This window comes from Cyprinodon tularosa, unplaced genomic scaffold (assembly GCF_016077235.1).
Source record: "Cyprinodon tularosa strain WSP-4 unplaced genomic scaffold, ASM1607723v1 ctg57, whole genome shotgun sequence".
Lineage (NCBI taxonomy): Eukaryota > Metazoa > Chordata > Actinopteri > Cyprinodontiformes > Cyprinodontidae > Cyprinodon > Cyprinodon tularosa.
The window spans coordinates 1028934-1042463 of NW_024039307.1; the positions used below are offsets into that span (position 1 = coordinate 1028934).

A 13530-nucleotide genomic window follows, 5' to 3' on the forward strand; every position below is an offset into this window, starting at 1 on the left:
CTTTTCCTTTCATAATTTATTTTCTGATCATTATCATTCTTTTTAACTTCTTTCACTGCTTCAGCGTAAGTAATTCTCTTATCAGTTTTAACTTTCTGGATTTCAGCTGCTTCTTTCCTTACCATGCACCCTGCATACGCTGCACTATGATTTCCACCACAGTTACAGCATTTAACAGGATTATCTCCACACTCACCATAAGGATGTTCACCTCCACACCTACCACACCTCTGTTTCCCTTTGCAAACATTTGCAGTATGTCCATATCTTTGACATTTGTAACATCTTAGAGGAGGTGGTATATAAGCTCTTACATTGAAACTCATGTAGCCAATCATCACTTTATCAGGCAGAACTCTACCTTTGAAATCCAGAAGAACAGATGCACTGTCCATTTTCTCCCCATTCCTAAAAGCCTGTAAACGTTTGATGCCCATAATCTCTCCTCCTCTTATTGTTTTCTTTAGCTCCTCCAAGTTTTCTCCTACCGGAATCCCTGATATTACTCCTTTCACTCCTCTTTCCTCCCCAACTACCTTTCTTTCTATCACTTCCCTTTTACACACCATTTGTAATTTTAGGGCCTTGTTCTTTTGTTCTGCATTTTTACAAATGATAAGTAAGCTTCCATCCCTCAGGATTTTAGCTAACTCCACGTCTCCAACAAATTTCTTTAGTCCATTCGACAAGGTGATAGGACTTACTCCACTCATATCCTGTCCAGCCTTAAATTTCAATATGACTTTACAGTCTTCCATCATAATTTTCTTTCTTGTCTCAATTCGTTCTTTCTCATCCTCAAGAGATCTTTTTCCAACATTTAATCCCTTTTTAATTTTATCTCTTCCCTCTCTTCTATTTCCTACCCTAGACCATTCTGTATCCATATTTTCATCTTCCGAACACCCCCCACTACAACCAGCCATTGTCTTGATCCACTCACAAACCAGATTATGCCAAAACCACTTTTAAATTCAACATATTACTCGCCAAACAATCTCTAGACCGCTGACTCATCTAAAACTACTATCCTGCCGTTCCCCATCTTCGGGTAGCCGATGAACTCTTTCCTTTTTCTTTTCTGGAATCCGCTTAAGTATCTATGGAAGCCCGTTTCCACCGCACAAAAAAAAAAAATCTGATGACAAGCGTATTGCATTTATCAAAGGAAAAGAAAAATCTGACAGCTTATCTCATATTTACGAGATCTTTTCTAATAATTATGAGATAAAGATCTTGTAATTATGAGATCTCATTTCGTAATCATGAGATCTTATCTATATATTTGGTATGTTTACTTGAGCCCATAATGTAGAATCTCTCACAAAACTGGTCTTCATGATTACTTATTAAGAATATCTGCATCTATTCCACTGAACAGTTCTCTGTACTCAGGTCTAACATGATATGCGTTGGAGTTCTGCTCCTATTTTTCACTTCATCGTTAAATCCATCTATAACCCTGGGATTAGTACTTGTGGAGTAAGCATGCAGCGATATGACCATACGCGAAAATCCGTCAACAGCTCTATTAATACAGATTCTGTTTGGTTTTAGTTTTTCATATGAATCAACATGCTGCATGTAGTTGGGATCTGGTCGTTTTAAACGATTCTGAAGCTGTCACGATCTGATGATGGTTCTGTTTTTCCATTTCCACCTGGTTATTTAGCTATTTATGTTGCATGCTTGCCTTCTGTCAGCGCCAGGTTATTTGAGCAGCTTGGTGAGATAAACTAGTGATCTATATCTTGTTCTGTTTTCCTGATTGTGACCTGTTTTTGCCCTGTGGATATGGAGTGATTTTTCTGCCATAAACGCTTTGAACTTTCCCACTGCCTGTCTCGCCTCGAATTATGGATCCAACGTTTTGAGGTCATCACAGAAGCCTCAGCTCTCCTTGCGGATTTAGGATTTTGAGAAGATATCGATGGACAGTGCTTTTCAGACGCATTCATTTACAACCATAAAGCAGCCCGTGCTGGTTTAATTGCTCCTGCAGGAAAAGTGTGAAGTCAGAGTGGGCTTCTTCGCCTAAAAAAATTCTAAGGACTTTACAATGCTGACAAATTCAAATTAATTCAGTCCGGAAACTCAGTATTTCACAATGTCGCATATCTAAAACGAAAAATTAGCAGATTAAATCTAACAACCCACTCATTGTTCATGTTTCATGTAGCGGAGATTAGCATTGACTGTCCTTCCAGATCTCCTAAATATGATATATTATCTCATAATTATGACATCTCATCTCGTAATTATGAGATAAGATCTCATAATATTGAGATCAGGATCTCATAATTATGAGATAATATCTCGTTATTATGAGAAAAGATGCATTAATTATGAGATAATATTTCGTTATTATGAGAAAAGATCTCGAGATACTGATCTCGTTATTATGAGATAACCTTTCACATTTTTTTTTATTTGGTGAATGCAACACACTTCCATACATTATAATGAGATACATTTTTTTTTACAGACTGGCGGAAACGGGCTTCCATAAAAATCAAAGCAGGGTTGTATGCCCTGTGTTATAAAAAAAAACAAAAACAAAAAAACACTCCAAGTAATCTCTTTCTGAAGCTTATATTCTAAACCTAACTTTCTTAAACCGAGCCATGTGAGGAAAAAACGTTTTCCAACGGGAATATTGTTTAAACGCCGCTTTCCCCTCACTTCTGCCAGACCGTCACCCTGCCAACTGTTAAGGAACGTACCGGATTCGCTTAGCACCAAGGGCTTATGGGTAACGTAGTCCTGCGTCAAACCGGCGTCACGTTGTGAATCCAGCATGGCAGCGAAACAGAAAAGGTTTGTGTTAAATATTCTTATGCTGAGCGAAACATGAAACGGTGGTTGTTTTAAATCTGGTTGTTAATCAAGATATACCGCTCTTAAAACCAGGCGTGTCATTTAGGAGTTTACAAGGAAGAGTTTTAGATAACTTTGCTATGATTTAACTATCCACGCTGCCAGCATGTAGCATGTATGCTAACACGCTTCCTTTTAATCACATTTTCTTTTTACTACTGTTTTATCACACAGATCTGGGACTAAATGTTTGATGAAAATTCAAACAAACCCGACATTTAAACTGCTGCTTTTTATTTATAACCACGTTTTGTTTGTTTTACTCCCTTGTTTTAAATTGTCCATCATCTGCATTCATCTTATCTACTGTAGGAAATTAGAGGACCTTAATGTGGACGAGTTCCTGGTCTCAGGATTTGAGTCTCCAGAGGAAGATGAATCTGAAGAAGAAACTCCAAAACAGAAGCAAAAGAAAGAAGCAAATCCTAAGATGTAAGATTTTTGCTGTAGTTATTATATAATAAAGCAATGTATTAGAAGTGTCTGTAGAAGCCCCTTAATTAATATGACCCATAATTATATGTTTAAAAAATGAAAGGAAAAAAAAAAGGTTCTAGGAGTATGCAACCCATTGCTATGAACAAACCTCTCCAACACATTTTTTTTCTGTATCATGTTAGCGGTACAAATGAAAAGAAGAAGGGAAAAGCCTCTGAGCATAAGGACCAGCTGTCCCGGTTAAAGAGCAAAGATCCAGAGTTCTACAAGTTTCTGGAAGATAACGACCAGTCCTTGCTCAATTTCGACGACACCGACAGCTCTGAGGATGAGGATGAAAATAAGTACCACAAGCTACCATCTCAACTAGAGGTAACCCAGCTTCTGCTTTGTGGATATCTGTAATGAAACCAAAGTGTATGTTGCTGAATCTGTTGGTTTTTTTTTTTTAATACAGGAAGCTAGCTCTGATGAGGAGGATGATGAAGCTGAAGCGCAAGCTTCGAAGAAGACCAAAAAGGCAGTGGAAACAATCAAAGTCACAGGCAAAATGATTGAAGCGTGGAGAGCTGCTTTGAAGAAAGAGCCCACTCCCCGACTTTTCAGAGAAGTCACACAGGCCTTTAAGGCCGCCGTTGCCACGACGAAGGGCGAAGGAGGCGGTCAGTGCCGCTATAAGGTGGCTGACAGTTCAGGTATGTCGCCACGCAGGGATCTATGTCTGCATTTCTGATTCGAATTAAATGTTTTTGCTTTGATTACTACATAAAAACTCCAGGCTGATTTGTTTTGAATCCAAACTTATTAGAGGCTTTAATGCATTTTTGGTAGACAAAGATGGTCTATCTCTCACTTGAGCTGCTGCACAGTCAAAAAAACAAAACAAAAAAACACTTCAATACGTTTAATACAATAAACTTTGAATTTTGAAGTTGGACAAGAGCAATGATGAGACTTGGGACTGGACTGTCTTTGCTTGAGACTTGCAAAAATATGACTTGGTGCTCCCTTAATCCTGCAGAATAAACACAAAAAACAACTTTGAACTATTACTTTGCGTATTTTGAAGGATCAACTTAATTGTTCTCTGCTAGGCTTGTGGTTCTATTGTGACTCAGTGTACTGAATAATGCAGCAGATGTGGGTTCTATTCCAGCTGTTGTGAATTAGTCCTACATAAATTAAATAGAAATTAATTTAACTGTCAGTTGTTGACACCTCCACGGGCTGTTTATAGATTTCTGCGCATCAGGGACAGTTGCTTTGAAAAGTTCTGTATAAGTTCAGTTACATTTAACTTTTTTTTTTCATTAGAACAATTACACTAAGTTTGCCTTTTTAAGTTTCCATTTTTGCACATTTTGAAAGTTTCCTCCTTCAACCCTGCAGTGTTCAACGCTTTAATCCTGTTCTGCATCCGAGATATTCACATGGCGCTCCAGAGGATGCTCAACCTGAAGCCCAACAAAGACCAGAACAAGTATAAAACCACCCAAACATCAACTGACATCACTTCCTGTTTGGCTTTAGAGATCTTGTTCTGATCCAGGATTGATTCCTGATTTGTCCTCAGATTGACGTTTCCTTCATCTAGTCCTAAATGGCAAAGGAATCAGACCGACATCAAGATATATCTGGGTGGAATAGTTCAGGTTTGTGTTTTGATGTGTGAAAGCAGAGTAAACACAGATTATTTAACACCATCCCTCTAATAGCTGCTTTTCTTTTCTATTCCTCCATCCGCAGTTGTTATCCTGTCTGACGGAAACAACCGTCATAGCTGCCGTCCTGAAGCACGTCAACCAGCTCATACCGTATTACCTGTGTCTGCCCAAACAGTGCCGGCATCTGCTGAAGGTTTTACTGCATAGGGTTACAATGAAGAGCGTTTCATGGTCAGAGTGCCCCTAGTTTCTAAGCTGTTACCTTCATTTTACAGCAACTTCTGAAGCAGTGGAGCAGAGGAGAGGAAACGAGTCGGGTTCTTGCCTTTCTGGCCCTCAACAAGATCTGCAGACACAAACAGGAAACGTATCTCAATCTTATTTTAAAGGTGAGCAGCAGGAGTGGTCACGTGTGAAAACCTTGTTCCGACACTTAGACCAAATGTCCCGCCTTCCCTGGATTAATCAGGATTATTTGTGTTGTGCATAAATTTCTCTCTTAAGTCGGTTTTCTTTCACCTTTGCAGCAAATGTACATTTCTTATGTGCAAAACTGCAAGTTCACATCTCCCAACGCGCTTCCCATGATTAACTTCATGCAGAGGACTCTGACAGAGATGTACGCCTTGGACACTCAGGCCGCCTATCAGCAGGCCTTCATCTACATCCGACAGCTCGCCATTCACCTCAGAAACGCCATGACCATGAAGAAAAAGGTCGGTTGGTTCAACCACTCATTCTCACTGAAAACCAGCATATTATAGGAGTGCAGATTTATGGCTGATCACAGATCTTTAAAAAGCCTGACCTGTCGATTCTCATTTCTACCATGTTTAAGTTTTTTTTTTTTTCTTTTATAACTAACACCATCAGTTGTTATAAGGTCAAAATAAACCTTTAATGTTCTAATCTTATTTCATTGAAAACATGGGGCACTACCAGTGAAACAATCCAAACTTGTTTTAAAAGCACATGAGGTAGTGCCCTCACTGCAGTCATTAAATTATTATTTTTTTTAATTAAGGCCTTAATTGGCTTTAAAATTAATTAAATCTGATAAGCGTATTATTATTTAAAATCTTTATTTTAAAGAAAAAGTTTATAAAAACAAGAGATCGGTCCGATGGCACGCACAGCTGTTCTGTTCAGTTCTGGCTCAGTTCTCAGATAACAAAGAGCGCATGAGCAGACCGCCTCATCTCCTTACAGTCAGTCTCTGTAATCAACTAAAAACTTCAGGCAAATTTCAGCCATTCGTAAAAATACTAGCTTCCGTACCTCGCCCCGCGATTGCGAGTAATGATTCTGCTTAGCAGTGTGATGAGCCTCAACATCCATTGTTTTTTCCTGCGTTTGTAAGCCCTGATTAGTCTATTGTTTATCCCCTTCCCAAAGGCCGACTCTGTCAAGTAAATTCACCAAAGGCTGCCTTCTTCGCCTGACTTGCCGCAAACAACCAAATATCAAAATGATAAAAAAAAAATAATAACTTCCAGAATGTTAGGGGCGCCGCCATGGTGGTTTGCTTGTTTACCTCTAATAGTACCGTAGTTCGCCACCTCGAGGCCAGGAACCGTGCTAGCGTGGTGTGCAACTGGTCCTAAGGAACCGTCGGCACGGTTACCTGATCAAAGCTCAGCATGGAACGGTTTTCAGAGGGTTAGTGTAAATGGGGCTATAGTATAGCTGCTACTCGGCATCATCACAGGTCGTACTAAACTCTTTTAATGCCATTTATTGTTTTTAGGCGGAGAAGAAGTTCGTGTTGTGAACAGCTGAAGAGATCTGTGAATTGCAAAGCCGGACATGAAGGAAAACCCTCGAAATGAGTCGCTGACAGTAAATATGACGAAGTCTGCTCATGCGCTCTTCGTTATCAGAGAACTGAGCCATAGCTGAACTAGGTGTGTAAATAATAATCGTTTTGTATCGATGCATCGATCCAAAAGCCGACGATCCGATGCATCGACACGTCCGCAAGATAATCGATTCATGTTTTTTTTTCCTCCGGTCTATTTTTATCCATTTGCTCCTGGGTGTAATTCTCCCTCCCGTGCTGCGGTGCCGCTAAACCTATTTTGCCCTCCTACCACGCTTCCTGGTTATACTCTTACAGCAGTTTGTTGCAGCAAGCGTGACACAGACATTTTTAAATTATGCTCAGTATTGAAGCGTGGTCTGAGCTACACACTGTGGGTCTAGATACGGCCAAGGCGGCGAGGAAGTGGGGACGAGTTTAGTCCGACGACGAAGGGACATGAGGGCAAAAAGAGCGGAGATTCAGCTGGAAAAAGGGTCCCAGCGTTCTCGCGCACCTCGCTCTTCTAGCGGGTCAAACTTCACGAGTTGTTTTCCGCAATTTCGGTCATAAAAACAAAACAAGCCGGCCTCCTGTCTGGTGCACTGTTTGCGGTCAGCTACAATCTGGGAGAGGAGCAGCGGAGCGTCTCTCAAGGGGGCGGTGACGTCTTCACTCTGGAGCCGCCTTCTTCTTCTTTTTTTTTAATGGCGGTTGGCAAACAACTTATAGGTGCATTACCGCCACCTTCCAGAATGGAGTATGTACCAGACAAACTATTGTATTCTCCCTAAAATACCCGTTCTTCTTAGAAAATTAAAAATACTACCAAAAACTACATCCCCAGATGACCTTTGAAACAATTCCCTTATATCTAGTTTATTTTTATTCCTGTCTAACTCTCTACACAACATCTCTCTTTCCTGAGTATATTTATTACATTCTAAAAAAAAATGTTGGACAGTTTCTATGGAGCCGAGGTATTGCATTGAACTCATTACACTGATAATGTGCAGTATTTTTGCAGTGTTTTTTGATGCAACTTTTCTACTTCTGTTATTTGCTGTTGTTTCTAAAGAAAATGCATAACAATATTACAGCTTTCATTGATTTATTTCAAACTTGAAACTTTGTTTAGCCTGTAAGGTGTAAAAAAAAAAAAACAATTAATCGAATCGAATCGTGGTGTATTCTTGAGTATCGAAAATAATCGAATCGTTGGGTCAGGAAATCGATACTGAATCGAATCGCCATGATGGGTGTGATTTACACCCCTAAGCTGAACCATGCTGAGCCGTACTCTTGAACTAGTTCTAGATTTAGCACGCTTGGGTTGTGTCTCACACGGTGCAGTTCAGTGGCGTTCCATTTACACTCATCAGTAACTCGGTTACCGTGCTCGGAACATTCTCTGCAACGGGTTCAAAAGGGTAAATGGGGCTATGCTTTCCACACTGAAGAAAGTTTTAGGGTGCTTTAAACATGTGTGATGCATTCACTGACCAAGCAAAGATGTGGTTTTTGTCTTTTCTTCCGACTGTTTAAAAACAAGGTGCCACGCCGCATTACACATTAAGAATCATCAACTATGAAATCATTTGGAGATAGAAAGCAAAGATCAGCTGTAACAGACATTATATTCATTGTTGTTGTTTTTAGGAGGCGTATCAGTCGGTGTATAACTGGCAGTTCATCCACTGCCTGTACCTGTGGTGTCGGGTCCTCAGCACCTTGTATCCCAGTGATGTTCTCCAGCCGCTCATTTATCCTCTCTGCCAAGTCATTATCGGCACCATCAAGTGAGTATTTAGCTTTATTTTTCATTAGAGCATTCAGCAGCCGTACCATAACACAATGCACACAAATTGCCGCGCCCACTTTTTGCTATCAGTTGTTTTTTCTTTTCTTTAATATAATTCTTCTTTTTTGTGTATTTGGTGACTTGTGTAACATTTGTTATAACAGGATATTTCGAGGGAAAAACATCACCTTCTAAATTGGCTATAGATGTTCCTGCATATGTCAGTGAACTAAAGTCAAAATAATTGCTTTATATACATAACAAATTTAAGTAAGTGAGCTTTTATAATAATACATCACATACATGAGGAATTACTTTCCTCCTGTTTGATTGTAGGGTTTTGTTAAATACTGTGCTTCATGAAGGTTAGCATCTTTTGTAATTTAGCACCTCTGCTCTTGTGTCTCTGCATCTGATTCATTTATTTTACAATATTATTAAGAATATTAGAAATGAAGTAATTCAACACCCACACCACTAATTTTCTCTCTTCTATATTGGAATAACTTCTGATATGTTGAGCATCTTGTCTTAAATGTCTAACATGTTATTAGATGAGAACTGAATGGTTTGGCTGCTGTAATGGAAATGATTATTGATCAAACAAAAATGCAGTAATATAATGTAATGTAAAAATGCAACATAACTAAAGTTTCTCCTGTATGGAAGTGTATTGCATTCACCAAAGAAAAAAATCAGACAGCTTATCTTATAATTACGAGATCAGTGTCATTATGAGATATTCTCTACATATTTGGTCATGATTACTTGAGCCTAGGGCTGCAACTAACGATTATTTTAAAAATCGATGAATCGGACAAAAAATATTTTTTTATACTAACCTCTTTATTCCAAAATAAACATTTTACACAGAACAAACAAGCACACAAGTACAGGTTGCTCATTAACTGTACTGGTGCAATATGAAAAATAAATGTTTGTGTTAAAACTACGCAAACTTACATGAGAAATGTAGCTGTTCATCCACAAAATATAGGGTACTTTGTTTCATAAAGCGCAAAAACATACATTTTTGTTTTTAAAAGCCCCTAAGGGGCTCAAACAATAGGTCCCCCCATTTCAACAAATTAGGTTTTTTTAGACTAGAAGAGTTCTGCCTTTTAAGACAGGAAAGTATAGCAGTTAAAGTTGCTACTTGAGAAAATACTGAACCATAGAGATAAAAATAGCCCTGTGATTCAAATTATAAATTGTATTTGGAATAAAAATGAGAGAACTAGGGGTGCTAAAACACACATCCTCCAAAGACAGATATTTACATGGGAATGTTGCATATAATTAATTGACATATTACTGATCTTGCTGGATTGTATTCTGCTTTACTTCCATAAATTGCAGGATCTTTACTTTATCTTTGCCAGAAGATTTAAACTTTAAAAGCCTTGCCCTCATAATTTGCAAGTTAATTTATTTATAAAGAAAATATAAACGCTGCTTAAACTAATTCAAATGAAATTAAAGGTAAAATAAGTAGCCAACCTTATCACTGTCTGTAACCTACTAACACGGTAAGGAAAGCATCAGATGAGCTACCTGAGAAACTAACGTTACGTTTCCCCACTTTAAAACCAAACAAACATGGTGCTTCCGTGCCATGTTCATTTGTTTTGACAAAAGTTGCATGTTACGACTTTTTTCACTGTACAAAGTGCAGGCTATTTTAATTATTGTGATCAATTTGCACCGTCAATCCCGGCGCATGCGCGCTTCATTTGCAGTCTGGACGCTGAGGGTAACATCCTGCGGCTCTGACTGCAGCGCTAAGAGGGACTCCTGCGGGAGCGGGAGAACGGGGTTGGGATGGGGGAGGCGCCCCACGGCAGAGTAGGAACGATACATGCTTTCACGTAAGATTCTCCAAAAGCCGCCAGTGACACCGTAAAAAGTCGCCAGATTTGTCGCTAGTCCGTTTTTTGAAAAATAGTCGCTGGAGGGGTCTGAAAAGTCACTGAGTTGGCAACACGGCACCTGCGGCGCTGACTCGCTCTGCCATATTTTTTTTTCTTCCCCCGTTTCAGTCAAGTGGATGTGATGACGGCGGATGACGCATTAATCGCGCGACACAACTAATCGATGATGAAATTCGTTGCCAACGCTTTTAAAAGTCGATTTTTATTTTTATCGATTCGTTGTGCAGCCCTACTTGAGCCAGTAATGAAGCATCTCTCAATTATCAATAAAGATCCCTGTTATCACCATGGGTTTGCTACTTGTGGAGCCATATTATGCAGCCATATATGCGGAAATCCATCAAGAGCTCCATAATCCACCATAATACAGATTGCGTATGGTTTTAGTTCTTCATATGAATCGACATGCAGCATAAAGGTGGGACTTGGTCTTTTTAAACGATTCTGAGGCCTGAGCTGTCAGTGTTTGCGATAACTGCAGGCTCTTATTGCATTGCTGTTGTGTGGCCAGCTTCAGATGGAGTTTTCCTCTGCACATTTCCTGTAGAGGGCCCTAGCAGAAGGCATCATTTGAGTGAACTCTTGGATGAAAGATTTTCTGTCTCTTTCATGTTTCTTTATGTTTATTACATCCCATGGTGGTGGATAAAGCTGCCCCTATGATAAAACAGTAATAATGAAAAGTGTGTAAAATGCCAGAACTAACCTTCTACTATAGTGATTTCCGTTTACAGCCTAAAGCTTGTTGCAGCTCGCTGGGATATTTGACACCTTTTAGCAGTTTTAGCAGTTTTTTTTTTTTTTTTTTTTGGTTTCCACATCAACCTTAAAAAACCTCAAGCCTTTCTCAATTTATTTCTGTTTTTGGACTTGTTTTCTGATGGAGATTTACTGATGTGTTAAAAGTTCAGAATCAACTTTGAAAGGAAACATAAAGATCGGTTTAATGCTCAGCCTACCAAATACTCAGCTGTGTTTGCTCATGTTGTTCTTTGATGCCTTAATAACATTTTAGTGAGTAAAAAATACAGCAAGTGCCACATGATTAGATTTGTACTTCAGGTTAATAATAATAATAATAATGATAACTGAAGATCATTGATCTCAAAACAGAGAAATTTCCTATCTGTATTTAACCCCTCCCCTTGGGGAGCAGTGGGCTGCCATTGTGTGGCGCCCGGGCAGCAGTCTGGGATTAAGGGTCTCACTCAGGGACCCAGAGTCCAGACTGTGGAGATTGAACCGGGTATTTGCAACCTTCTCAGAGCACAAGCGCACTGCTCTCACCAGTAGGCCTCCCACTCCCAGTGAAGATGGAGATGACAGAGAACTTTTTGAGGGAGAAGCTTATGGAAGCTGTTAATTTCATGTTTCCCTCTGAAAAGTCACCAAACTTCTAAAGCTGTTATCAGTGAAACATTGTGATCAGATTTGGGTTTCTGAAAAGGAAGACGCTTTTCTTTTTTGGGGGGTAGGACCTGGACTGGGCATTCGAACCGAGCCAGGAGCTCTGGGGCTGGTCCAGAGCCAGCCGGGGACAGAGTGGCCGAATCCGCCCTGGTGATGGTATGCTTCCGCCCGCCTACCTTCACCGGGTCAGGTTCAGACGCTCTGTCCCCCGCAGGCTCCCTCCCCCTGTCTGCCGGACTTCCCAGACCAGCCCTGAAGCTGACGGCTCGGTTCTGCTGCACTGTGGTCAACCAAAATCCCGGAAGATTTTAAAATTCCCCTCCGGACGTTCTTTTAGGTATGAAAAGTAGGACATGTCCTGGAAAAAGAGGACACTTGGTCACCCTAGTGAAACATCATATTGTTGAACCAATGTGTTGCTACACCTTTTGCCAACAGCAGGTGGCGTCAATGATCTGTGTTTCTGTTTCCAGACTGGTGCCAACAGCCAAATATTACCCTCTGAGGATGCACTGCTGCAGAGCCCTCACATTGCTTTCCAGTAGCACCAACACTTTTGTGCCTGTTCTGCCTTTCCTTGTCGAGGTAAGCCCCCCCTCCCCACACACACGCAGGAATCCCCATCCAGACCTCAGAGGTTCAGTGAAAGTATGTTTCCAGCTGTGGGAACTTGGGTTTTAACTATCAAAACCCAATGTGAACATCTCAGATGTTGGAGATGATCTTGATCACACAATCGTGGGTCGGTTGTCTTTGTCTCAAATGGAAACTGTGAAAAGCTTGATGTGATGAAATGTTCCGTCGGTGGTTTGCTGTGGAAAAACACCAGCGACATGTGAAGTGCATCTTGGTCTCAACGGCTACAACAGAAGGAGCTCGGGAGGAAACCTGTCGAGGAGCAGAGCTGTGCTCGAGGCACCTTTCTGTTATCAGAACTGATCGGGGGTCACCAACCGACAGCCTTTTCTCCAGGTCAGGTGTTAATCACATGCTCGCATGTGCTCATGGCGTCTGAAAGTTTGCAAAGTGTTTTGCACACGCGGCGAGTCTTAGTTGTGGTTTTTCTGGATGGAAGCAGTGTGCTGCCTGCAGCAGGAGGCTCGGCCCACCGGGGAGTGGTCACTGCTGGTTCTACGTGTGCATGTTAGTGTGCATCCAGCAGTTTGACCGAAGTGACAGAGGCATGGTTGTGGTTTACACTCTGGTCCTAATGCGCTCTGCAGACCACATCCTCTTTGCCTATGGCCTAATTCCTCCACTCCAACGCACTCTCAAAGACCCCCACCGAAAGCAAGCTGTGTTTATTTGTGACGCACAACACTTCCTGTGTTTTCTTTTTTTTGTTTTTTTTTTCTCCCTCGCTGTTCCTCTTGTTAAAGGCAGGCTGAGGTGCGCTGCTGCAGTTTTAATTAGGACGGCAGAAGCGCCCCCTTTCCTCCCGTACGCCTGTGCCTGTGTGTGTTCTCGACTCTCCGAGGGGGGTGTATGATTTGGAGCTTCCTGCTTCTGTAGCTGTGTGTGTAAGTGTACATTCGCACCAGGGTTGGCCCATGCCTTCCCACTTCCCTCTGGCTCCCCCACAGACCGCCACCACATCCTATGTTTGTACAG

The 13530-nt window shown here is 40.9% G+C and overlaps 1 protein-coding gene across 1 annotated transcript in view; it reads left to right on the top strand.

Annotated features, from left to right (window-relative positions):
• The first annotated feature begins 2797 nt into the window (after nucleotides 1-2797).
• Nucleotides 2798-13530, top strand: part of noc2l (NOC2-like nucleolar associated transcriptional repressor) — a 32450-nt gene continuing 21717 nt past the window's right edge. Inside the window, exons 1-11 of the mRNA XM_038305992.1 lie at nucleotides 2798-2817; nucleotides 3190-3309; nucleotides 3498-3687; nucleotides 3773-4010; nucleotides 4705-4795; nucleotides 4889-4967; nucleotides 5062-5172; nucleotides 5255-5368; nucleotides 5507-5695; nucleotides 8437-8576; nucleotides 12393-12504. Coding sequence (XP_038161920.1) covers nucleotides 2798-2817; nucleotides 3190-3309; nucleotides 3498-3687; nucleotides 3773-4010; nucleotides 4705-4795; nucleotides 4889-4967; nucleotides 5062-5172; nucleotides 5255-5368; nucleotides 5507-5695; nucleotides 8437-8576; nucleotides 12393-12504 — 1404 coding nt within the window. The remainder of the gene's footprint in view (nucleotides 2818-3189; nucleotides 3310-3497; nucleotides 3688-3772; nucleotides 4011-4704; nucleotides 4796-4888; nucleotides 4968-5061; nucleotides 5173-5254; nucleotides 5369-5506; nucleotides 5696-8436; nucleotides 8577-12392; nucleotides 12505-13530) is intronic.